Genomic DNA, 26317 nt, shown 5'->3' with positions numbered 1-26317 from the left:
GACATGAAGTTCCCAGATATATTACTTAACCAGATCACGGCATGCTAGCAGATTCAGGCCCATGCAGGCCTGCTAAGTCTTTCTGAAACGACTTCCTTTCAAGAAAACAGTGCCCCAGTGCAAGATATCGTTGCTAGCACACTGGGTATAAATGACTGCTCCTGCAAGTTAAACTGCGCAGCCAATACTCCCTGGGAGAGGCCGTGTTGGTTCAGCAGGGTGACAGAATCCTGCCACTGGGACTTCAAGAGTTAATGATGTTAGCTGGGGGCTATGTTTCAGTCGCTGTACTTTGTGCTGTGCTGGGTTTAAATGCTGTTGAATCTAAGTTAAGGGCAGTGCTGAATATCAGTATATCTACTGAGCCAAGGAGATCCATTTATTTTTAATTGAATTAAATTGCTCACAAAATGAAAGTAGCATACTTTCATTAATATTTCATTACTTCCAGTGTTAAACAATGATCACAAAGAAAACTTCGCTGGTGTCTTTTCCATCTCTGAATTTTTTCTGTTACTTTATTGCATAAGATTGTCCTGCCGGCCTTCCTGTGATTTGAATGTTAAATGCTGCTAAGGCTGAGTGCCACTGCTGGGTTTTGTAGGCTGAGGAACAAACCTCAGCCTTGGTGCTGAAGCTGCTGTGCAGCTACAGCAGAGGAAGGAAGAGTGGGAGATTTGCAGACAGATCAGAGAGAATGGTTCTTTCTTCACAAATAAAGGGGTTCACCTTAGCAGTAGGCAGAAAGTCATCCATAGAAACATCAGTGTCTCATCTGGAGCAAGAAAATACTGTCTTGGCTACTGCCATCAGTCTTTATTATTTCAGTGAGTTCTGTGGTTGGTGGAGTAAAAGAAAAAGATGTGGCATTTTCCTTCCAATCCAAAAGCAAAAATTAAGCATGATTTAGATATCTGTGAAATTAAAACCAGGCTCTGCTTGCACATTGCCAAAGAAGTGAGTTGCTGAGGGTGTCAGTTATACCTAAAATTTGCATTGCAATTCCTAATTTCATACTATGAATGTGGCCCATTTTTTTCCTCAGTAAGGTGCACTAGATGTGTATATATATTCTTCCACCTCTTTGTGTTAAGCCCAGCCAATTATTTATGCAAAAAGGCAAGGTATTGTGATCACAGCAGAAATCACCATGGATGGTGCAGATCTGGCCAAATCAGCAAATTCCTCTGTATGTTTCCTGTCTTTCACAGCAAGCATTGAATTTTCACAACATTTATTTTTGTGTATAGTGTTCTATTTAACATCATCCTGTTCAGACAGAAATGAAATGAGTCCTGAGACTTGAGCTCCAGAGCTGTGAATGGTCTAGTTGCTTGTAGTAACGCTAGGCTGGCTTATCTCAGTGTGGCTTCCAGCAGCATTGGACGATTGAACTGAAGCTATAAATTTGAGGACTAAATATGTATTTGATATGCTTTCAGCCAAGACTAACCCCTCTGTTTTTCACAGCATAGCCTTATATCACTCATAGAACAGGTAATGTTATTAAACCAGAGCAAGGAACTACAGAAAGCATCTTCTAACTGAAGATGACATGGTGTTTGCTCCTCAAAAGTTGTCAGTAGCTTCCATATTGCTTAAGAAATTACTCAGCTCCTCAGTGCCATGCTGACTGTGTCTTCTTGGTTCAGAAAGCACTTATTATGTTTGGAAATGACAGACCTGCTCTTTCAAAGCCACATTCAGATTGTGAATTCACTGCCCTTTGTGGGCAGTGAATGTTGTCTATTAAGGTTTAGGTCCATCCTCTCTCAGGCTCCCTTCCTATGTAGTTTCGGGTGCTCAGATCTTTTGAAGGTGTGATCTTTCCCTATCTTGAAGGAAGGAAATGGTAATTCCTTGGAACTCCCATTGGAAAATGAAGAAATCATTAAGAGAAGGGAAAAATGTCCATAAGACACTTCAAGTAGCACGCTTCCAGGCAATCAGGCTACTTTTAGTGTGTTAAAGTCAGTTGGCCTTTGGACAAATGCCTCATCATAACACCACCCGAGGTGTGTGATAATCGCCAAGAAATGCTCTACCTGTCATGTCTTATTGCTTAAATATTTATGCTTATGACATTTGATTCCTACACTCTATATGTCATCAGAATGTTTCACTCACAGTAGATATGTCATCACCCACCAGGAACAGCTGACACTAAGGATTAGAACACTTTCAAATTAAAAATCCCTAAACAAAGAAATGACATGCTAGTAATTGTCTGGGGTAGTATAAATCAAATATATGATTATATGAACTAATAGATTTATTACATTAAACTGACCCAGACATTTAATTTGACGATTCCTGTGCCTTGCTTAACTCTGTGAGGAAAGCAGAAAAAGAATAGGACTAGTATTAATGGTACTCCTTATTTTGATGAAGGTCAAGGTGTATTTCCTCTCAGTACCACCCTGACGAATCAATAGGGAAGAGTACAAATTCTGTGGTAGAAATTGCTAGAGGGAACTAAGTGTGCAAAATGAAATCCTCCTGCCAAGCAGTTTCTGTCTTGGAAGATTGTTTTTAAATGTTCCCAGTGCTTCCAGTACAAAGTTGAGTGACCCTCAATAGAAGATTGGCATCAAATAGACAATAGATTTCCAGCTACAAATCCCAAACTTCTGGGTAGGGGAGCTGGTGCCCCTGCCCCTAGCCCACATTTCCTGCTGTAGGTCGGGAGGAAGAGATGCCCACCCCTCTGAGTCTCCAGCTGTGCCCCAGGCAGCAGTTCTGTCTCCAGGGGATATCTAGAAACCCTCAGCCGGGCAGGGATGTAGGGATGCAGCAGAGGTGTTCAGCCTCAGCAGTGATCTAGCAGCTGCTCTTGTTCTCTGCTGAGGCAACCACGGGTGCAGCCATTCCACAACTTAGGTATGGAGCCGTGGGCTGCCAGCTGGATCACCCTAGTGCCAGATGTTTTTAATTGGATAAAAAAGCTGAAATGCTGATATTTTCTAATGAGCCACTATATATGAATGCTGCTGCCCTTCACTGAGTAGAGTCAAAGCTGGTCAGTTAAGTGTTTGAAGGCACGGCTACTGCTGGCATCAGGAGCCTCCCTTTAGACCAAGTGATCACGAAAAGTGAGGTCTCACCTCTCTCATTAGTCACAAGGGCGTGCACTAATCACAGCAACTAATCCTCTGGTTGTATCCAGACATGCTTATTTAGGGTCTTTTTCTCTCTGGCATCCACCAGTATTGAATCTAAACAAGGACATGGACACAAGCGGGATGAGAGTGTAAGCTCATGCCACATGTGAAAACACACAAATTGAAATAGATATGTGACTAAAATGGACTGAAGATGCATAATTCCCATTTTAACTGTTCCTCTGCGATTTCTAGTCCAGTTAAAGATTATTAATCAAAACATTAGTTGCTAGTGAAGGATGAAACCAAATAGGTCTAATGCTTTGATGCTTGAAGAATGTTATCAATTAATGGCTATAGACCCATTTCTAGAATTCTTCAAGCAAAATTTTCCCATCAGAGCTGTGTGGCAGAACGTGCCCTGGGACAATGTGCTCTGACTACACACGTATAGTGGCCTTTGATATTAATGGGGGAATCCAGAACACTGGATTTGCTCTATGGCCCTAAGTGAAGGATTCTTCCTTTTGTGTCAGAGTCGCATGTGTCAGCGCTTTCACTCATGGATTCTGTACATCTCCCTCAAACCAGCCCAAATAAAGCCGGCACCATGTGATCTGTCCTGGCACTGGCTCAGCAGGGTGGCATTGAGCAGCTATATATATCTGGCACAATGTGGCTTGCACACGGCATGTGGGTTTGAACGTACGCGGCCGCTCACCCCGAGAGGCCCGGCACACCCACAAAAGGCAGGCAAGCAGTCGCCCACAGCCACTGGCCACAGCAGGAGCGACTGCCTTCCGTACCTGCTGCTGTGCACATGCCCCTCCTGCTTATAAAGTTATCAAACGGGATGCCCTTCTCTCTAATAAAGGGGTTATCTGAGGGGAGGGAGGGGACGTTGTTTTGGCTGGAATTTCACAAGGCACAGGTGGTACAACCAGCTGCAAGATCTTTAGTTCTTGTTGGCTGTACACCAGCTCTTGGTCTTTTCATAGTTCTTTCACTGGTAGTGAAGGAGGAGGAGTGGCAGGAAGGGACAGTGGGCCCTTGATGATGTTGTTCAGCATCAGCAGCTGTCTCAGGTTGGCATTAGGCTCTGGAACAGTTCCTCAGGAGGTGTTTATGCTGAACTGTTCCCTGGTGACACTGGACGCGATAGCAGAAATGGTAATGCAGCGAAATGCTTACTGAAAAGAATCCATGCAAAAGTCTGCCCCATCTCTGAATTTCCCTGTGCAAAATCATCTTTTACTTTGTAAGCTGCCTGGGGTGGTATGACAAACAAAAGGTATTTCTCCATAGAAAAGGATAGATTTTTCCACCATTGCTTCCCCTGAGTGATACAGCATAAACTGTGGAAATGGACACAGACCCCAAGCATATGCCTCTAATTAACCAGTTATTTCTGAGGCTGCTGAGAGTGGAAATTACTGGAGATAAGGAGCCAGATCTTGGGTTCACACGAGATGGCATGTTCCTGAGAGAATAGAGACAAAACCCAAATAATGTTGGGATGTGGAATTAGGAAGAATGCAAGCTCACAAGAAGGGATAACAGTTTAAAGAAAAGAAATGGTTTAGGGAAGAACTAGGAAGAAGCTGGCAGTTGCTTCTGCAGAAAGCTGGGGGTTTCCCAAGTGGTACAAGAATTTTATAGGGATAAGACTAAAAACTTGAGTGTAAACAACACTGGGACTATTTTTCTCAGACTTCTACATTCTGCCCTTCTTCATGTCTCAAATGCCTGTGGAGATCACAGGAGCTTAACTTTGATGGCAGAATATCTTGAGAAGCTGTTTGTGTCAGAAACCCTGTTTGTTTTCTCCCTCTGTCAGTGTGTATATGGGTATGCTCTCAGAGTGCCCCTTGAAAAGTTCCTTTGAACTTCCATAACACTTTTTGACCATAGAAGTATAAAATGTAGGGGACCTCCTGGAGGTCATCTTGTTCAGCCTCCAGCTTAGTGGACAGCTATTAGTAACTGGCCAGATAATGTCACATCTGTTTTTGGGGCTTTTTTTCTTGATGTGTCGTGAAAGCCTCCATGGACAGAGATACCAGCTCTTGGGTAGCTTGTTCCTGCACTAGGAACTTACTCATCCAGTGATGTAATAATAAGTGTTCCTTATTGTTTACTCTGAATTTTCTGGGCCGCAGCTCGTGGTTATGTTGCCTGGAATCGAAAGAAAAACTTTCCAAACATTGAAGTGGTTGATATAAAGAGCAGTTCTTTAATGAAATTTTCAGGTACATAAAATATAGCTATGCACACTCGTGGCATCAGATTATCACCATTTTATGAGTTTAATTAATTAGTATATCTAGCAAGTATATCTAATAGGAGACCAGTTGTCCTGGGAACCCACCCTGGGACCTGCCCTATTGGAGAGGCTCCAAAGGGTTCTTCGCCCTATATTTTGTTATGTCTCCCAAGTGCTGGGGTAAAACAAGATGTCCTTGTTAGAAATTATTTTCTTGGAAATAAGACTAAATAGAATTTCAAGAATGTGACATAATGTGTTAGAAAGGGTAATCTACTATTCTAAAGTGTAAGTGAATGCAAGAAACTACACATTTCTATGTTAAAAATCTACAAAACTACAAATAAATGAAAATGCATATAGAAAGCAAAAAATCGTTAGGTATCAGCTATTGCTCCTTGTTTTACTGTCTGTCACACCCAAGACAAGCAGCTCAGTTGTCCTTGTGACTACCCTTCCAATACTGACTTTGTGACTACCCTTCAAATATTGACTAGAGACCTCCCTTCCTAGCCTTCTCTTCACCCTCTTAAATGAGACCAGTTGCTTCAATCTTTCTTCAACACTCATGTGCTGATTATCCTGGTCTCCTTCTACTGGGACCTTTCCAGTTTCTCACTATCCTCTTTGACTTCCAGAGTTGAGAGAGGTGATACTCCAGATGGGCCTTAATAGAAGGGGATGAAGACTTCCCTTGGTCTACTGGTTGTGCTCTTAACATAGCTTGGTATGGTCTTTGCTTTATGTTTCCTTGGAAGAGGATATCTACTAAAAGTAAAATGTTTAGACCAGTGATATTTGGCCTTCTTTTCATGTGCTGTGCTCTACAGAGTGAGAAACAGAACTAAGAAGAGATTTGGGGAAAGCAGTTTAGAATATTTCACTCTGATTTTCTGAAATGGGGACATGCTTGTGTACCATGAGTAAGCAAAATGCAAGTGACTGCTAACAAAGTGAAACCTGCTGAAGCCACCTCGACACTTCAGAAAATGTGGCCCTGGGTTCGCCTCAGTCAGCTGTCTTTTTTCTGCTCTCGTGTGCATAGTGCATTGTGGAAAGCCAGATAAGAGCATTTATTCAAATCCAGCAAAAATAAAGCTCCTCTTTCTCTGCTAAAACAGGTTTAGATTTGTATCATGCAAACTGATACAAAAAGCCTTGCTTCTGTACAGAAGAAAAGACCATCTCTGGGAACATTGAATATACAGAACGTGTGAATAAAAAGAGGGGATGTAACATTTGTGAGATGCTTGTGACAGCCACTCGGCAAATGAAACACATGTATTATGACAAAATCACAAACTGCTGGCTTGGCAGATTCCCTGGGAACGGGTGGGGAAGGTGATAGCTGCTCGAAAGTCGGCGAAAGGATCAATATTGAATAAATCAAAACAAATATGTGATAGGTTCTGAGAATGATATAAAAATTAAATACCAGTGAATTTGAGGCACAAAAATATCCAATTACTGGGCTAGTGCTACAGTCACTGTCATATTGAGAAAAGGGCAAGGGCAGAATGAAATTACTGAGGGGGTAATGCTGGAAGTAGTTTTGATATTTACACACAGAGCCCCTCTCAATACACTTAGCACAGGAAGATACTTCCTACTGCTGGTATTTTATGGATAGAGAAGTTGAGGCAGAGACCACAGTTCTCTTATTTGTCCTGGTCCTCCATAGGAGTTCACTGCCTGTTCCCTTTCCCTCAGCTATCCATGCCTCTCCCACTATTTCACTGTGCTCAATTACAGCCTAGATTTGCCCAGCAATGGAAATGGCCACTTAGTCGTAGAGGGACCAGCTTCTTTGTGGGGAGAATCTTCAAAGCTAATGCAGTGCAAGAGGAGAAAGGGCTCTGACACTGGTGGAACATTGGGATTTTCCTACTTAGAAGCCCTTTCTATTTACAAAACTCCTCTTTACTGTGCATTTATTTTTCTCCCAAATCTGCCTGCTTGCATAATTTTATGCATTCTCAGGTGTTGTCCTCATCTTTTAAATTTTGTTTACCTTTCATTTTACATTAAAGCACTGAAATAGAAGAAGCCATTACCACAAGCTTAGTGTTATATGGGGGCTTTGTGCTGCTATCCACTTGGAGAGAATTTCACTCTAGGAAGTTTTCCACTGGTGACAGGCTAAGATTCCAGGGATGAATCCAGAAGAAAATAGCATCTTTTTTCCTTGTTCTGAAGTCAGTTCAAGACACTGAATACAATATCTGTGTCGATATTTCTTAGTATTTCTTATTTGCCTCATAACTGTGCTTAGTGAGCTAGTTGCTCTATAACCCTAGGTGAAGGGAGCCCTGCTGTTCAGGGGAGCTTCAAATTGCAACCCCACGCCTACATCTCCTGCCACCTTTCAATGCTGTGACTTACTCACGTGTGAATTATATGTTCATAAGACTGAGATTTTAGAAAATATTATCTGTTCTAGAGAAACAAAAGTGATGTCTTTCCGAACTTTCTTTACTGATATTTTTCTTCCTCTCCATTTTATATTTTAGAAACCCGACATGCTGAGTGGTGCATGTTGATCTATGTTCCTTTAATGCAAGCATATCAGTGAACCTAGCAAAATGTATGGATTTTCTTTTATCCTTAACTGAGCACATAATATGTTAGCAAAATGAATATATGCCATCTCTAGCCTACTAAATTTTCCTCATATTTTCTACATAACTTTACCTTGCTCTTTCTATATTTCATTGAAGTAACAGCTCACCTTAGTTTATTTGTAAGGCCATCCATGCTATCATATTACTGCAAATTCTACAGATAAAGATGAGGAGAAAGTGGAAGAATTGAAGGAATGGGTGCAAGAGTAATGTTTATGAAGCACACAGATAACTTTCAGTGGAAGATGCTGTAAAAGTGCAAAGCTCTATTATTATTGCTATTATTACTTTATTATAGGTGGTTACCACACAGATCTCTGACTGGATGAATTAAACTCAAATAAAAGCAAGGACTGATTTCAGCTATTCCTTACTTAATCCTATAAACAGTCAATTGATATCTTAATATATATTGCTGCTGCTCCTGGCCAGGAAGTCACAGGAGGAGATAAGGTATTATTGGTTTTATCTGCTATGTGCCTTACACAGAGGACAAATCCAGTGTGTCTTTTGTGTGGAAATATCTTGACATTTAGCTGGGGTCCTCTGATCTTGAAGCTTGAATTTTGTAGTGAAATGCATCAATATATGGAAATTTGGGGCTTGGATACAGAATAAAAGTGGCATTCTGACTTAACACTAAATAGGCAGGAAATTGCCCTTTGTTTTCAAGTGGAATCTACCTAAGAATTTTTCCAGGCGGGGAAAACAGTTTGTGACTAATACAGCCCTTGTTTTCTACGCTGAAGTGGTGTATGGGGCAGTTCTGATAAGTGCAGCTCTTGGAGGAGGCACCTGAGCAATGGCCTATAAAGATAACCTGCTGCTACTGTGCACAGACTGAAACCTCACCTGATGTAAGCTGATGTAACACTACTAATGTCATGGTCTCTTTTGCTGACCTTGGTCTCTCAGTCCAGAGCACCAAAAATATCACCAGCCACACCCCAACCCGCCCAGCAAGATAAACTCCCCAGCTGCCAGCTCTGCAAGTCACATCAGCCATGGAACTTGTGGGTATCTTCCAAGTTATATGAACATACTCTCTAAATTGTCTTTCTCCAGGCAGCTGGAGTGTGGGATTACCAGTTTTTTAGCCTCCCTAGAGTTGGTAACAACTGCTTATCCAGAGACTCCCCATTTTTCTGTACTTACAGAAAACATCTAAATGTGCAAACAACTACAAGTGCACTCCTTCTCAATGCAAAACTTTGACCTTAGGCCTGTTTCTATACTTATAATATGCTCCTGTACTGGTGTAAACCTGGTTTTAGTCTGGATTCACATGTTAATGCCTCACAAGGGTGGAAGGCTACACCCACAGATGAATGCAGTCAAGAACATCTCAGTACAGCCTTCTCAGTAAAAAAAAAAAACTAATCAGGAGCTAAATAGTAAAAGACTCAATCAATAAGAGGGCAGCAATGCTTCAGAATTTTTTTTTAAGTTGGAAAATTAATTTTAGTTACTTAAAAGTGGAGGAGTCACTCCTCTGCTCCATTGCCAAGCAGAGAACATTTGGGACTGCAGCCCCAAAGGCCGTGCTCTCCTGTGCCCATTGTGGGATCATGTAGCTTTTGGGGATGTTGAAGAAGGATTGGCCCCTTCTTCATGGTTCTGTTTGCAAGGTCCTGTAAGAATCCCAAAAGCTGGCCCCAAAGTCTGGGAGGAGGAAACGTGGATTTCATCCTGTGATCCATAGGAGTTGCTCCAGCTGACTCAACTAATTTTGTGTTTTCTTGCAGGATTCAGCTGCTTAATGGACATTTATTAGCATTTTAAGGTCTTTATGATGCAGAACCCAAACCTGGAATGGGGTCAGCAGGTGTACCCCTGGATACCAACTGCTTTGCTGGGAGGACATTGTACTAGATAAGAACACTGCCCTCTTCTCTGCCTGAGTCTTGTATGTGTCACTTATTTTTTCTACAGAAAAATATGCTATCACATCTCTTTCAAAGCAAACCCATTTGAATCAGACAATTGCAGCAATAAAATCCCAACTAGGAGCAACACGGGGGAAAAAAAAGCACAGAAGCCACCACCATCCCCCACTTCCTAACCATCATCTTTTGCCATGAACTAAAAACCAGCAGCTTCACTTGATTTCATTTTTGGTAATAACAACAACAGAAATTTGCATCTGGGCTGACAATGTGGACAGTGAGTGTTAGCCCAGTGCGATTTGAAATTGGCAAGTTACAGCAACCCTCTGGAAAACCAGGATTTGCAAGGGAAATGCTGACAAACACTTAACTACAGTGGCACTTGCTCTATACTATATAACACATAAAACAGTGAAATGGAACATAAGTCTCTTCTAATTATTGAAAATATTTTGGGGCTGCCTTGTGCTAAAACACTCATTTTCATCTTGCCTTTCAGATAATTTTTTTCTCTCTTAAAGCAAATTTTGTTCTAAGCCACCTATCTTTTAAAAAAATGCTGTTAATCACCATTAAAAGAGCAGCATTCTGCATGTGATTTTTGGAAGGCTGTGTATAATAATAAGAATTTCAAGGCTGTGTGGACTTGCATGGTACCATATTATTGCATGAGCAAAAAACCAATACTGAATGGTAATAACCATTTGTCAGAGGCAGCATGGAGGATTATATTATAACCCTGTGTGTGTGTGTGTGTGCATGTGTGTGTGTGGTGTGTGCGTGCATGTGTGTGTGTGTGTGTTTGTGTCTATCCTATATAAAGCAATCAGACACCTTCCAATTTCCAAACACCTGATAATGCTAAAGTTTATTTTATTACAGCCAAGGTTATATTTTCTTTCACTTCATAGTGACCCTAGGAAGAAGAGGAATAATGGATCGGGAACCTATTATAGCTATTCTGTGTTAAACAGCCAAGTAAAGGGCAAATATAGTTCTGTAGTGGAATCAATCACTGAACCCGTCAGTGAGAATGACCCTCCTGGCCCCCACCTTCTTCCCCATGCCTAAGAATTTGCCATATTCAATCTTTAGGCTCTGAACCCAAATGCCCTTTGAAAGTGAATTTATGATCACTTCATCACACTGTCTATTAGCTCACTTTCTAACAAATAGGATTGAGAAATATATGGCAGGAACTGCAACAGCACATTTCCAACTAATGGTTAAAATGTCAGGGCGGTAATGTACAAGTGCATCTGCCCTCAAACACAAAATCAAACGCAGCTTTACAAGGGCTGTCGCCATTCCACTTTAGTTAAAGACTTGCAAGCTTCCTTCTTCCCTTTTGCAGGGCTGCAGTTTGGAAGCTGCTGCATCTCATCAGGGCTCGGTTTGCCAGTGCTGTACTGTACTTCATTAGGCAGCTCTATTTAATGGTTTCAACAAAAGCCATCATTTTAGCCCAACTGCCTTGACTAAATTAAAATTTCCAATCTCTGTTTTAGTGTTCTGCAACTGATGTATACATAAGCAAAACTGGTCAACATCTGCCAGGGGGTTGGCCAAAAGTTCTGTAAAGATGTACTTCACATTTCTGAAGCATGTGCAAAGTAACAACGTACTTATCCTCCTGAGGGCTCTCATGATTTTACTTCACCATTTGTTCAGACACACTTTAGCAGCATATAAGCCATACAGTTGATTCTCCCCTTGGTTGCAGTTTTATCTGTAGTGTCATTTTGAGTAATTGGGGTATGGTAGCTGATCAACTTTCAGGTTTCTCATTGGCAGAAAGGGACTGTATTGGCACCAAGAAAGAATATGATGGGTCCTCTCGGTGCCTGAGCAAGTGTCCCTCTTTTGCACTTGGCTACCCAAGGCCATTAGAAAATAAGCTTAATAAAGCAACTCAGTGTATACATCTTAACTATTCCCAGCCAAGGGGATGCAGCTATAGAAGAAATATTTTAAACCAATATGAAAGATGGTAAATGTACATATTTAGTCAGTGATCTGTGAAAGTTTTTGAATTAGTTTTTAAAGCTTTGTTAAGACCAGAACGCACAGATGTTGAAAACAAGTTCAGATGTAGCGACAGATGGTATTTGATTATGAAGCAGACTGTTCATATAATACAAAGATGCTGCTTCTGCCATACACAAGTAACTGCAGAGAGTGCAGTAGAAATTTTGGAAGGCAGAGCAGTTCAAGAGGTTCTTTGTGCGGCAATAACTTTCACGTTTTTCCAGCAGTGGTAGAATTGGGATAATTTTCTTTCTTTTACAGTCAACACCCTCACCCCCCCTTCCCCCACTCGCCATTTTATCCCTTGTTGTACAGCTCTCTTGCACTTTTTTGATCCTCTTTTCAGGTCATTTGAAATCAGATTAAGGATAACTATACTTTTTTATATTTATGGAATAACAAAGTTCCTTAAGGTTAATAATAACAATAATAGTTATTATATATTACTGATATCTGTGTAAAAAGAGTGCCATGTTTTGGACAAATCCTGAATTTTGGAAGTGATGTAACACTATATCCAGAATCACTGGGCTGCTGTCTTTTGCTGGGGACAACATACATGGCTGCTTGCTGGGGCTGCTGCCACATTCACCTTGTCAAAGCCACCGTCACCCCCATTCACTTCCCTCCTCCAAAGAGATGTGAGAAGGGTACTGAAATCTGGAAATACAGCGAGGGTGCTGTGTGGAGAGCAGAGGTGCCTGCCACGGGGCACCAGCTTCACCCCACTGCTGTGGTGGGGGGTCCAGACCCTTCTGCCCCCACTGCTGTCCTCCAGCACTCCCTGGGTGCCTTTTGGCCACCGGCTTTGGGCCCATTTGCCCTGAGCAGGGAGCAGCTCCTGTGGCCTCAGGCAGCACCCATCGGCCTGGCCTTTGCACAGGGTCATTCTCTGGCAGAACTGGGTTTTCCCCTTGCCTCACCACAGCACACCTTGACCTTTTCTTTCCCTGCCATCGCTGGGTCAGCCACCCTGTGCCGCCACCAGCAGCTGGCTGTGGCCCTGGTTAAAGGCTGCTGAACACTCTGGAAATTTCTGGGCAAAAACATTGTTTAAGCAGCAGATTCTTCCTGATGGGAGGGAGAAACCTGACTCACAGGCAGGGAGACATCCTTGCCATGGATGGGCTTCTCCAATTCCCTACGTTCTGGGAAAGCAAAAGGCCGGGTAAACAGTATTTTAATATATTGGCCGCTCACAAAGATGCAAAAGGATGCCAGGAAGCAAGATTTCAGTTAGGAGATAAAGCTGGCAGGGCAGCAGCTTGTGGATTGTGCAATGTAACCCGGGGGCTTTGGGAGGGCTGTGCAGGACCCCCGTGTGCGGGCTGTTAACCAGTAACCGGGCGTTAATGAGTAACGCGTGCGGCTGGCAGAGCCCGCCTGGGCTGGAGAGCCAGAGCTGTCCCCAGCTCTGCAGTGGGCAGGTGGGGGCTCCTGGGGAGATGGTGGCACCATCCTGCATCTCCATTTCACTCCCTATAAAATGGGGACACGGAGTAGGAATAGATTTGGGCGCAGCCTTTTGAAAGTGTTCGAGATTTTTCCCTGTGGCACTCAGCAAGTGGTGGAGCTCCCCCTGCCTGAGTTCTAGGTTTCTCCCAAAGCTGGGAAGTCACAATGCGTATGTTTGTGAAAGAAAGCAGTGAAGTTCATTTTACATTATACTACTTCTAAACACACATATTTTATCAGGAAAGATTCAAAATACACCCCTTGACCCAAGTGTCCTTACGCTTCCAGACTGTTTGCAGTGCGACAAGCTCTGGTTTTCAGATAAGCCTTTGAAGCAGTTTAAACCTCTGCCTCGTGTGTTGTTCAAGATCCAGCCCTGACTGTCCTGTGGCTTTCTTATTAAATATGCCAGCAAGTACTGCCATACATGAGGGGCAGGTAAACCTTCAGTCTGAATGGTCAGACTTCAGCTCGAGTCAGGCAGGCATGCAGTCCCTGGGATGGGTGTGTTGTCAGAGCCTTGTACGGATTACTGAGAAATTGTAAAAATAATATAAAAAAAATCTAAAGTGCCTCCACTTCAGAGAAATCTGGCCTTATGGTTTTGACTGGAGCATCATCTCTTCCTTTAAAAGCTCTGACCAAATTATTGAGCTGATAAACGATTTCCCTTGGTTTTACATGTGCTGGCATGAATTATCCTTGAGTGCTGCATATTAGGGTTGTTTTGTACTAAAAGGTGTTAAACACTTGTAATAAATATTTTTCCTTATTTCCCCTAGGACACTGTTCCATCTCTGGTTGGTGAAGCATAAAAAAGAGCTGTCATGCCCAGTTTTAATAGGCAATAGGATTTCAAGCCCCCAGAGTTGTTTCACAGTCTGGCAGTGGCCATAATGAAACTGGCCAATGTTGCCACAAGACTTTTTCCTCTCATGCGTTCTCCCCTGTTACCTCCCACAGCTGCTTGACTGGCAGGTCTCTTGCAAACCACAAGCATATTTACATTGGAGCCAGTAGTATTTCTTTAGCTATCTGTGCCATCTTTCTGGGTTTTAATTTTCCTTTGCCTAGATAGGGACTCAACCTTAAGCCTAATTTTAAAGAATAAAATTAAACCGTGCATGCAATTAACTGCATTTGCATACGAACAGGAGTTCATTTTCATGTGTTTTGTTGTGAAGCAAATAGCTTGTTTGTTTGTTTGTTTTTTCACACTGATTCCCAAATAAATGGGTAAAAAAGTACCACTATTCACTCGCCCAGGATTTATTTGAAAATGCAATCACAGCCTCCCAGACGCTGGGCAGAGTGGTGTGGGGGGGTCCTTTCTCTGAAGGGGAGTCAGTGTCTCACTCTGCTCTGCAGTTCTGGAAAGAGTCAAGCTAACCTAAGCCAACAAGCATTCATTTGGGTGTCTAAAATATTTCAATATTTAAATTAAAGATACCTCTTTCATCTCTTTGAGGTACAGGTATGGTTGTGGTCCTAATAAACCCAACACAAAAAATGGCCATTGTAGCAATTGATGGATTTTCTGCACCCACCAATCCATCAGGCTTTAATAGGCAGCTTCTCCAAATGCCCCTGCACACTGAAAAGCTGGGAGAACAGGCAGGCCCTGCAATGCACCCAGAGGGTCAAACACTTGGACCAGGCAGGGAAACAACCCTCCTACCCTCTAGTCCTTTTTATCTAGCAGCTCTGCCTTCACTCTGGGAGCTCTCCAGCCCCATTCAACGACAGAATTTAGCAAAGATTTAATTTTGCGTATTGTGTTCTTAAAACAGACACAATGCCGTATTTTAAAAGTCACTGAGATGAGTTTGGGGAGCACTGGAAGCCACTGCAGAGTGAGGGACGTGTCTGCCATTATTTCCCAAATGCAGTCGTACGCTGCCTAACAAAGAGGGAAGACTGGATCAGAAGGGATCATCTCCATAGAAATTGTGTTGGCACAACCTAGATTGGGCATAAATAAGGGTACAGACCAAGAAAATTAGAACAATTAACCCTTTCAGGCTCTCAAATGACAAAATGCAGTATTCCACATTCAGTTGCTCAGTAATGTGATGTGTAAAAGACCCCAGTTGCTAGTGATGGTCTCAGTGACATAAAATTGTTCAATTATTTGCCTTGCTCAGGGATAATTCATGTCTTCCTTATCATTTTTAAGCTAGAACATAGTATCTTTCTTATTGTAAAAATTCCAGGTATTAGGGGAACTGAGGATTTCCAAGCACAGATGGCCAGATCTGCAGAACTTGGATCATTTCAGGGTGCTTGAAGCCTGGGAAAGTTGATTTGGCCCTCTGCAATGACAGGGACTACTTGCCAAGTTCCAGTCTAGCTCTGAACTCCTGCAGTAGTCTGAGATGCCAATAACTAGGATTTCTTATTTAGAAATAAGAATATTTAGTGCTTTCCACTGCAGGGTAAAATGGCAAATAGTAGCCTGCATTTCACAGAACCAGTATATTTGAGAGAAAAACTGATAGAGGCACAGAGTGAGCTGGTAACTACCCACACAGCTCAGACCCTTCAGTCCATTAACTGGGTACCTGAGGATGATCTCCCTCTCCCTCATCTAGTTAAGTCTTGATGACTAAGACAAAAATTATTTTAGTATGTTGGTTAGGTAATATGGATAGATGTAACTAGGAGAAGCAATGTGTTCGCAGTAAAACCAGAGAAGATCTCACATTTAAATGATTGTTAGTTATGTAGATGTAACTTCATGATCTTCCATAGATCTCTTTTACACCTTGTGTTGATGTGGCCCAACAAATGCAACCCCTATTGTATAAAAATACATGGAGTTTTAACTGCTGTTGCAGATATGAAGTATTTATTTGTTTGTTACTATGAAGCTAAAGCTGGATTCGGGCTCCAGCTCCGCTCTGGTGTCCTGAGGCTGAATGAATCAGGGAAGATACTGAAAATAAATGACCTCAGATCAAAATACATTTTTAACATGCTTCTCCTTCAAAAATCAGAAGAGTCTTGCAGGATTTTGCAGTCTAAATAAGCTATACAGTCTTACTGTCATCTGCACCAATTCTAAGCCAAAAAGAGAACTTTAATATCTGAAACACATACAATCACGTAAAGCAAAGGTACACTCAACCCCAGAATTTTAAAATACATATGAAACAGCAGAAACAGCAAAGAGCAGAAAAAAAAACATGAACAAAACGCATTTTGAGGAATTGTGTAGGAACAGAGTAGTTTTATATAATGCTGGTGAATACTCAGCTTGAAACAGAAGAGATCCATGAGTGACGGATTCTAACAACGAGAACAGAAGCTGATATCGGGTCAGTACCAATACCAAGTCCAGACTGGTAAGAGTAACAAATGTGAATGAAGTGTGAACCACCACAGCTCAACAAGCACTATCCCTGCATTCACCCAGCTTGAGGAACCCCCTGTTGCAGGACACCAGCATGGCAGGTATACCCAGGAAATGATTAAACAGTATAAACAAAATAGCTCACATTGGCTCCATTTAATTTAAAGGGCTGTCTATGCCTCAGACATAACAGGTCTCTTCCAGGGAGTTATTCCTTGGCAGATAGACTATTGCAAAATAACATTCATTATCTTAACCGGCGCTGCACTGGAGGTAGGACACCAAGGCCATAAATCATTACATCCATTTTGCAAGAGGGCTGGTAGTTTCATTAATAAATAATTTGAACTAAGGGGAGAAGAAAACCTTCAGAGGACTACAGTGTTAGGCACAGCCTGGCCACAGCCAAGAGGTTCAGGAGTTTACCTCTTGACGTGGGGCAACATAAACTTTTGGAAATAAATGTAAACAATGGCAATGAGCTTGTAATTTATATTTTATTTTGCACAAGCTTGCATATATACTGCACATACATTCAGTTTAGAGAAGATGGAAGGCACACAAGGCAATTGAACTACTGTATCCTTTAAGTGGTACAAAGCAAAAAGGTAAAAGTCTGGAGAGTATACAAAAGCTTTAAACACACAAAATAAAATCCACCCCCCCCAAACATTTTTCCTGTGTTTATCTTAAATTTAGTAGCTGCCAAGCTAGAATTGTAACTTTTTTTTCAATCAATTGTCTACTGCACCTTTTTTTTCCAAACAGACAGGGGAGTCTTATTGTTTTATCTTGTCATCAATTAATATTACAGTACATCCTTGGTAATACAAAATTGTACACCTTCATCAAATAAATTAGGATAAATTAAACCAATAAATTATGCAAAGTCTTCAGAACAATAGACGACAACGAAAAAATCCACAGTTGAAATTGCCTCTAGCTAAAAAATAAAATAAAAAAAATCAAAAATTGACTTTATCAGTTCAGTTATTGTACTATCTTCAAATTAAAGGGTCTTTATTACAAAAAAAAAGAGCTTAATAATGCTATTTACAACATATTGCTAAATAATATAAAGGCAGTGTTTTGTCACTTTTGTAACTATATACATATGAGTAATGGCTGGGACAATATCAGTTTAGACCTTAACCTTTGACTCTTCTGGGCAGCACTAAAACCAACCTAAAGAGGCTTTTTTCCCCTCCTTTTTTAGTTTCTGACTCTTACATGTTATGTGGTAATGAGATGGTTATTGTGTTTGTCTGCTATCTCTCTCGAGTGGTACAATTAATGCAGAAGGTATGATTTTAGAGAAAAATGTAAGCTCACTGTTTCTTCTAGATTTGTTTCTACATATCCCAGTATTTGTGCATTTAGAAGGTGGCTGCTTTGGGAGAGAGGTGACTGTGGCTCAGATGAAAGGACTGAATAAAGTCATAGTGCCACCACCTTTCATACACTAAAAAGGATATTCCTAAGAAGATACAAAGGTTAAATACCAGTTTTCATCCCAGCTCTAAATATGAGCATTTTTAGCTTCAGTTTATAGATGGTTTACAACCAACAGTTCTACAGAAAACAAAATTGCATTTCCTTCAACAGAACATTTAAGTGCAATACAGTAACTGCTTACTCATATAAACCAGTTACATTCCTTAAGGGGAGCTTTTTGAAAACAATGCGTATTGGAATTTTCAAACACAGAGTTGGTACCAGAAGGAAACATTTGCACTATTAACACCAATGATTGCTATATAATACACATGGCAAATATAGTTTTTGCTTTCACTTCTCATGTACAGTGCTCATTTTGGGGGTTTTGTAAACCACTTTCCATTTTTAATATATATATATATATATCTTTCTGTATATATATATATGTATAATCTTTCAATGCTGCTGGTGAAAATCCTATCTTTAAAGCCACAAAATCTTCACCTTTATTTCTTATTTAATATTAACCTGTGGAAAAAAACATTTTTCTATTAACTGACTTCATATACATAGAAAAAAATTCTGCAATTTTACAGAAACTGTATTACCCATTCCCTTGACATCTGATGAAAGGGACTTAACTTTTAAAAGTAGAGAGCTGGATTTTCAAGAATGCTTTCAACTATCTACACAGTTACTGTAGTGTTTCTTATAAATTCAACAGATGTTTTCAGAATGTAGTTATTAAAATCTTATGTCTTTATGCAAGAACAGCCGTAAGGTTGAATATTTACATTGCTTTATAAAAGTTCCCCTCGATTTTCAATGTTCACCCACATACCTGGTACAGTAACAAAGATTCTGCAAACTTAAAACACTTTAATTAAATAATACTCAGAGGCACAAAGCAAACCTCAGGAATACATGGGTGAACACTTCCTTAAATAATTACTACATTCTAACATCTTCCACTTGTTTACCATTAAATGTGAAACGTTCCCATTAAACAACCAGAGATACAGTAAGAATTAAATGTTTTGTAGTTTCAAATAGAACATTCTTTTCACAAAACATAACAAATGTCTAAAATAGGTTCTTAATCTAGATAGGAAAAAGGTAAGCTTTTCACTTCATACGCCTCTTTTGTATGTGTGTGTGTGTGTGTTTTTGTGTAAATATACATACATATGCCCACACGTTGTCCTGTGTGTGTGACCATATACGTATCTGTATATGCACATATGTCACGTATGAAATATTGCTTCTATACTACTTTTCATCAGGCTAAGAAAACACAAGATTTGCACCACAGTTACAAAAAATTGGCTCTACAAGAATTTTCAAAACTCGAATGCTGCTCAAACAATTGAGAAAAAATAATTTGCATTATCAAACTGTTCTAAAAATTCTCTTCTTCAAAAACGTATTCTCCTGCTTTGTTTTTTTTTTATTTTTTAATTTTTAAAAAGACACAAAATATGCATAGCTATCAACATTATGTCAAACAGCCGGGAAAAAGAAAAAAAAAAGTCAGTGTTTATTGCAGCTGTAGTAATTGAAAAATAAAGTTTAAAAGATGAAAATTGTAAGCCACAGAAGGCACAAGAACAATTGTACTTGTGGGGGAAAAACTGGTATTTTGAAGGATTTTTTTCATCCTTCCGCTGGTGCATTTAAGGTCTAGGCACAGACTATAACCTCAAGTTTATATGCAGAAATAAATCTGAATTAGCAGTAAATGAATGGCAAGATGGGGGTTTTACATGGATTTTGAAATTCTTTTCCTATGTAAACCTTTAATTACAATAAAAGTAGCCTCCTGCCTTTTAGCCATTTTTAGTGAAATAATATTGAGATAATTTAAAAGAAACTGGATTGGATTCTACTTAGAATTTAGTACAAGCTATGCCACGTATTTGTAATTTTAGGTGAATTGGGAGGCACAAAGGCAATATGGCTATAAAATGCAGAAAAATCACATAACTGAAATTATTAAATTATCATTTATTCCTTTTTCAGACCAAGGAGGTTTTTATTTTGCTTTTAAGATGAAATTTCTATTCCTAATTCCTATGCCTCATTTACTATTAAGATTATACTACCCATAAATAAATAAATAAATGCAACAACATCAAGTGTTGAGTACACAATTTCACTTATTTAGATTATGTGAATCCCATTGCAGCCAAATAATAATAATATTAATATCAATAATAATAATAATAATAATAAAGAATAATAATAATATAAAGCAACGGTAAAATCACAGGTTGAGATGGTAGCTAGTAGTATGTCCACATAGTATGAATAAAGTATGGCTTTGCTTTCTTATGTCCAAGGTGACAATGCAAAGTAATATTTTGCATCTGATGGTATGCCAGTGATGAACTTACTATATCAAAACTTGAGCATTTTATGCCACTTCTTCCCATAAATCAAAAAAAGTGCATGAACACAATTTTCATCCTTTCTTACTCATAACTCAATGGAGTTACATATTTATGAAGTGTAATGTTTACCAAATCATGCACACACACAATAAAAAAAAAAGGAAAAATGAAAAAAAAAAGTAAGAAAATAAAAGAAAGAAAAAAATTCCTGTCTACTGTAAGGATACGTACAGTATTAGGTACTCTCAGGGAGTCTAAGATCAAGATTTGTTTTGCTTTTAATGCATAGTGAAAATGTTGGCACTTCATCCCATGCTATTGTCTGCATTGCCTATACTCCACAGATACTGCCAGTGCTTGAAAAGAATGACAGGGAATCAGAGGATTGTGCTGTTTAATTTGAAGTCAGCAGGTTTTTAAGGCTTTCTGCTAACAATAATTGCTTTCATACATTTCTGTCTATCAGCAGTATTTGTAAATGAAGTGAAATTGCAATGATCAGGTCAGCTCTTTAGTCACATGGGTAAACTTTCACTCTCCAAAGTCAAAATGTAATTTTAAAAGAAAGAAGATACCAATATCCTCAATGTCATAAATATAATTCAGGACTAATTAGGAACTTCCTCTAGATTTACACTGAACTATGTCGGGGAAAATACTACTGATGATAACAATAAATTCTTACTGCATCCGTACAAAAGACGACAAAGAAAATTACAAATACAGTGTGCCATAGCATATTCAACCTTCCCCCAAACTGCTGGAGATGATTTCTTTCTGAAAACATAAGAAAAGGAGAGCCACTGAAGAAAGCATGAGAACTAGCAGCTAGTTTTCTTTCTTTCTTTCTGTCATATCATGGTGTAGCATTCAGGCAAACCCAGATCCATCAGGGACTTTACACTGTAGTTCGGGTTTTGGTCTCCACTAGCTCCAGCTTCAGAAGACAAGTGCAGCCACATTGTAAATAGGTTTTTTTCTTTATTTTATTTTTTTTTAAGCTGCACTTACTGTAATTTTAAAAATCGAATTTGGCTATCTGAACTCTGCATAGCCAGGAGGACACTGTGATTTTTGTATAATGCTCAATTAGATTTTTATGAAAATGAAATTTTTATTCTTCTGATTAGGAAAACACTAATTATATTTTATAGCTACAAACAAGCCTCTTTTTTTTTTTTTTTCCTTTGCCTCAGCACTGTGAGGTGAAGACTCTTCCACTGTATCTAAGATCATTCAAAAAGTGCTTTTCAGGACAGAGGTCAAATATGGACAGGAAATTTTGTATGCTGGAAAGGGAATCTTGGGAGGCAGAATGGACTAAGAAAGTAATAAATTTAGGGACTAATGCTATTTAAAGTAAGACTGAGACATGGCAATATACAATGCTGAAGGTTTCATTTTTACTCTATGGAGAGTGAAATGCTTCCGCTGTAGTAAGCTGACCATATTCCAAAAGTAGTGTGGTTGATACAACATTGTGCATGAATTACTGGCCTAACCCTGCAAGAACAGTATTTGATTTGTGCAAACATCCCTTGCTGCAATTTAGAGAAACAAGAACCTGGCATGTTGGTTACTGGTGCAGGGTATCTGTCATTTCTGTAAGGAACACATGAAGCATAGGGTTTGCTTTTTTGGGTGTCACTTCTTGGAGCGAGTACCTAAAACAGATGTATTTTTCTGAAGTATGAAACAAAATCTAGTTATTGATTAAAAAGTATAGAAATACAAATAAAAAAGCTCAAAGCTTATGAAATGGCTCCACAAAGTTCAGACCTTTAGCAGTATAAACATAATATAAACTTCATTGTCTGTAGTATTGTGCCATGACATTAGTCTCACCAAGACAAAATGCCACTTTGCAGCAAGCAATAAATCTGACAAAGCATTTTTAAACATAATGCCCTAACTTGCTAAGACAGGCTTTTACACACTTCCAAACTCTTCTCCCTGAAAATTAACCCCGTTGATTCTTCAAATGTTAAGGGTCTTGGGCAAAAGTAAACCAAAGGCTGAAGTAAAATAACCATCCCCTTGGAACTGAACGAAAACTTATATCCAGAAGGGATCAGTCTAATTTGATATACATATATATATGTATGCCATACACATATATATGAAATTAAAATAGAGACACACATGACTTGGGCATCAGAAGGGGACTGCTACTTTCATACATTCATAAATAGCTGCTGAACTCTCTACTCATGAAGAAGCTCTTGTAGGCAGTTTGGGGATTTGAAAATCTCAGGGACCTCACTGTCCAGCTTACAGATGACCTTGTATATGGCCTTCTTCCAGGAAGGATCAACATCTTTGCCTGCGATAATGGCATTGAAAAACTCCCGTAACGTGATCTGAGCCACTTCCAGGAATCTCTCTGGAACCTGCTGATACAAGGAGACAATGGCATTAATACAGTTTTCAATTTCAAGTCTCTGGTTCTTCAAAGGAAACTGAGCTAAGTTCTTTCTTTCAGAAAGGGGCTTACATAGCACCTGCATTTTCTAAATGTGGCAGCCCTCTATTCTCTTATGCAAAGCTGTTATATATAGTACTATAGCAATAACTTTTATAACATGTGTTAGAGATCTTTGTAAAGTCTACTGACAGAATGTAGGTAACAAAATGTTACTGTCTGAGTTGGGAGAGTAGGGGATTTATAGGATATAATTAGCAGGAAGGGAAACAAGCACAATTGTCTTTAAGGAAAGAAATCTCTGCTTGATATTTTACCCGTGCATTTATGGCCATGTTCCCCTCTCCATGTGAGAACTAATATGAAAGCTATGCATGCACAGGAAGCCCTTTGTACCTTTGTGCCTGACTTTGGTCACAACCAGTGCTGAAAGCAGTCTAAGAAATGGGGTATCTCTGAATGTTGTCTGCAGTTTAAAACCAATCAAGCAGGAAAGCCTTCAGCTAGTGGCTTGCTTCTGTGGCTGCTATGCACAAGAACCCCATAAAACTGCCTTCTCAGGAGACACTATGGTCTTTCTCCTTTTTCAGGAGCACACAAATACCACCCTAACCTCTTTAATGAGTGCATTATGCTCCAAGGGGCTTCTGAGCTGGGATGCTTTTAACTCATTTGTTTCTAAATGTCACTGTCACTTTACAGGTGAGTCAAATACCCAGCTAGAAGGAACGTGCCACTCCCAGAAGCCCCTGAACAATGGGTGAATGTTAAAAAAAAAACAGTTACCTCCAAACTTTAGTAATTAATTCTAAGTAGTTGTCCCAGGCACCAGCACCACCTTCTCACCCTGTGCCTTAAATGATTCAAAAGCAATTGCTCTAATGAATGTTGCAAGGTTGAGGTGATCTCCATAGAGGTATTATTTTCCACTTTTATCAGGGAAATGTGGCTTCACAGCTCTAGAACTGCTAATACATGGCCAGCCAGTAACCAGCATGCTTATAATAGCAAGTATTCCCTCACTGCTATTCTTTGTCCCCTCCGACAAGAGGAGTTCTCCGACCTGCACTAGGAGCCACCTGAACCATTCCCATGGCAAACAGACACTTGGGCAGCTCTCAATGATTTACTGAATTCATGTCACACTGCCAGATCAAGGCCAGCCCCTTATTCTCTACTTCAGGTTTTTCTTCCTGTCCCTTTAGAAGCCACTTCCAAAACACTTGTCTGGAAATGTGTGTGATCAATCTGATAAAACAGAGCTCTGGAGCCTTCGCTCACCTATCTTTGTTTGGGAACCAGCAGTTTGATAGCAACGTTCTGCCATCAAGCATGAGATCAGCTCCCGCTGACACCAGCTGACAAACTCTGCTTCCAGAAGCTCCAGAGAAGTCCTCTGTCTACCTCTGAGAATGCAACCCAGCCCCCACATGTTTTTGGGTTTTTTTGCTCCCAAAAGCATCGGTGGAAATTTTTCATTCAACAGGGTGCACAGAAAGACACATCTTTACAGATTGTCTATTCCAGCAATAATTAAGAGAGAAGGAATTACCTATTATGTTTCACTTATTCCAGCTCAAAGAAATTACTTAAAACTCCCCATAACTACTCAGCTGTTCAGGAATTTGGTAACATGTCTACAGAAAATACCATGCTTTTCTCATTCCTGCATTGATCTAGTAAATTGGCATGCTTTTCTGTTCATGCAGTTCAATGCTCACACACTGTTCATCACCCCTGGTATTGCTGGGCACTAATGAAGGGGAAGGAGTTTCTGACTACATGATATCAGAAATCAGGAAAAGGAACAGATAACCAAATTTATGAAGTAGACACTGATATTAGTCCATGACAGCAAAACCTTTTGATTTTGGTGTCCACTCCAGAGGATCAACACAAGATGTCTTTCTTCCCTCTCAAGCTGCTGGAGATGAGAAGCAGGCAATTACAAGCACCTACATGAGAAGCATGAAGTCCAAATGCATGAAGTCCCACCTCTGCTTCAAACCTCATGGTTACACCCAGGACAACTTTAAGCTGGGTTTTAAGTTGGGCCTTTGCCATTCAATTTCAACCTCCACATGTCAAAGTTTTCCAGGTAGAGGATGCTGTTTTTCCATGGAGTAGGCAGTGTAAAACCCCTGAACCCATAGCTTCCAGGTCTTCCACCACTGTAGTGACACACAGGCTTTTTTTAAGACTGGGAGCTACCTTTTAAGGTCCAACTTTATTGTACCTGAGTCACATCTGCAGGGTCAGGCCTCTTTGAACCTGGCAGAACAGGCTGCAGACAGCAGCCCACAAACATAACAGTGAACAAACCCAATAATGAACAAAGCCCTGTGAGGGCTTTGAAGAGACCCAACTTTTCAGCTTTTTCTTCCTCTGGAGGCTTCACCTTGTAATGCTGAGTTCCTAAAGATCTCCCCTACTCCTAAGGCATTAGAACCATTCATAGCTCTTTCCTTTTGGGATGTTATTAGCAATTTTTCATGTTAGGCTGGATTATCCACATTATTTTGCGTGTTGTAATGTGAATTGCATTGTGATTAATCCCACAGGATGGTAAGTCAGCCAACACTTTTCCTTTCTAGAAAGAGTATCTACAGTGGTTCTTATTGTTTGGGGCTTTTTTTTAGATAAGAGAATACTAGTGAAGTTCAGAGCCTGAAAATAAATATTTAAATGCATGGGTAGTTATATTTTTCAGTGGGTAATTAATCAGTCAGCCATGTTAATTATGTGTCTGGGGGTGGCATTTCCCTGACCCTAAGTGATGGCGACCTATTCAGCGCATCTTTACACCTAACTGACTGAACATCTCTGAAGTAGGAACATCTGCATAAAATGCTTCACTGACAAATAAACTCTATCTACATTGCTTTTAATAGAACCAACAATCCCTAGTATGAACCCAGGGCATTTTCTTAGCATCAGGTGGCAGCAGTCAATCAAAGAATCACACTGTGCATTCACCAGGAGGAAAGACAATGAGGTCTCATCGGGGGAGTCTAGGTGGGTCTCAAGCTGAAGCCTCCACATCAGTTCGATTTACAAAGAAATCACACTTTGCTGCATGCTTTGTCAATATAACTTCACTGCCAAGAGAAAAAGTCACAGGCCAGACTCTGGGCCAGTGTAAATCAGCACGGCTCTGTCAGCCTCAGTGCAGTTACGCTAATTTACACCTGGTACACATCAGTCCTGTACTTTCTAATGCAGTCCAACAACCTCCGTGGTGCCCCTTCTTAAGCCTTAGCCGTGTTTACATGTCCCCTTTGTCTATGAAAACTGGGAGGGAATTAAAGCTCTCATCTGCTCTTGTCTGTTTGTGCTGTTTTAACTACTGGCATTTTCCTTGG

At 40.2% G+C, this 26317-nt stretch overlaps 1 protein-coding gene across 3 annotated transcripts in view; it reads right to left on the bottom strand.

Moving 5' to 3' along the window:
• Positions 1–17186: 17186 nt before the first annotated feature.
• The window catches only part of PROX1 (prospero homeobox 1), a 49435-nt gene continuing 40304 nt past the window's right edge, over positions 17187–26317 (bottom strand). For all 3 annotated transcript variants that reach the window (XM_041426723.1, XM_041426722.1, XM_041426724.1), the window contains one exon: positions 17187–22923. In XM_041426723.1, coding sequence (XP_041282657.1) covers positions 22738–22923 — 186 coding nt within the window. In that variant the 3' untranslated portion in view covers positions 17187–22737. The remainder of the gene's footprint in view (positions 22924–26317) is intronic.

This window comes from Onychostruthus taczanowskii, unplaced genomic scaffold, assembly GCF_017590055.1.
Source record: "Onychostruthus taczanowskii isolate IOZ18803 unplaced genomic scaffold, ASM1759005v1 scaffold93, whole genome shotgun sequence".
NCBI lineage: Eukaryota > Metazoa > Chordata > Aves > Passeriformes > Passeridae > Onychostruthus > Onychostruthus taczanowskii.
Note: the sequence above shows the minus strand (reverse complement) of the source record. Positions and strands in the feature narration are given on the sequence as shown.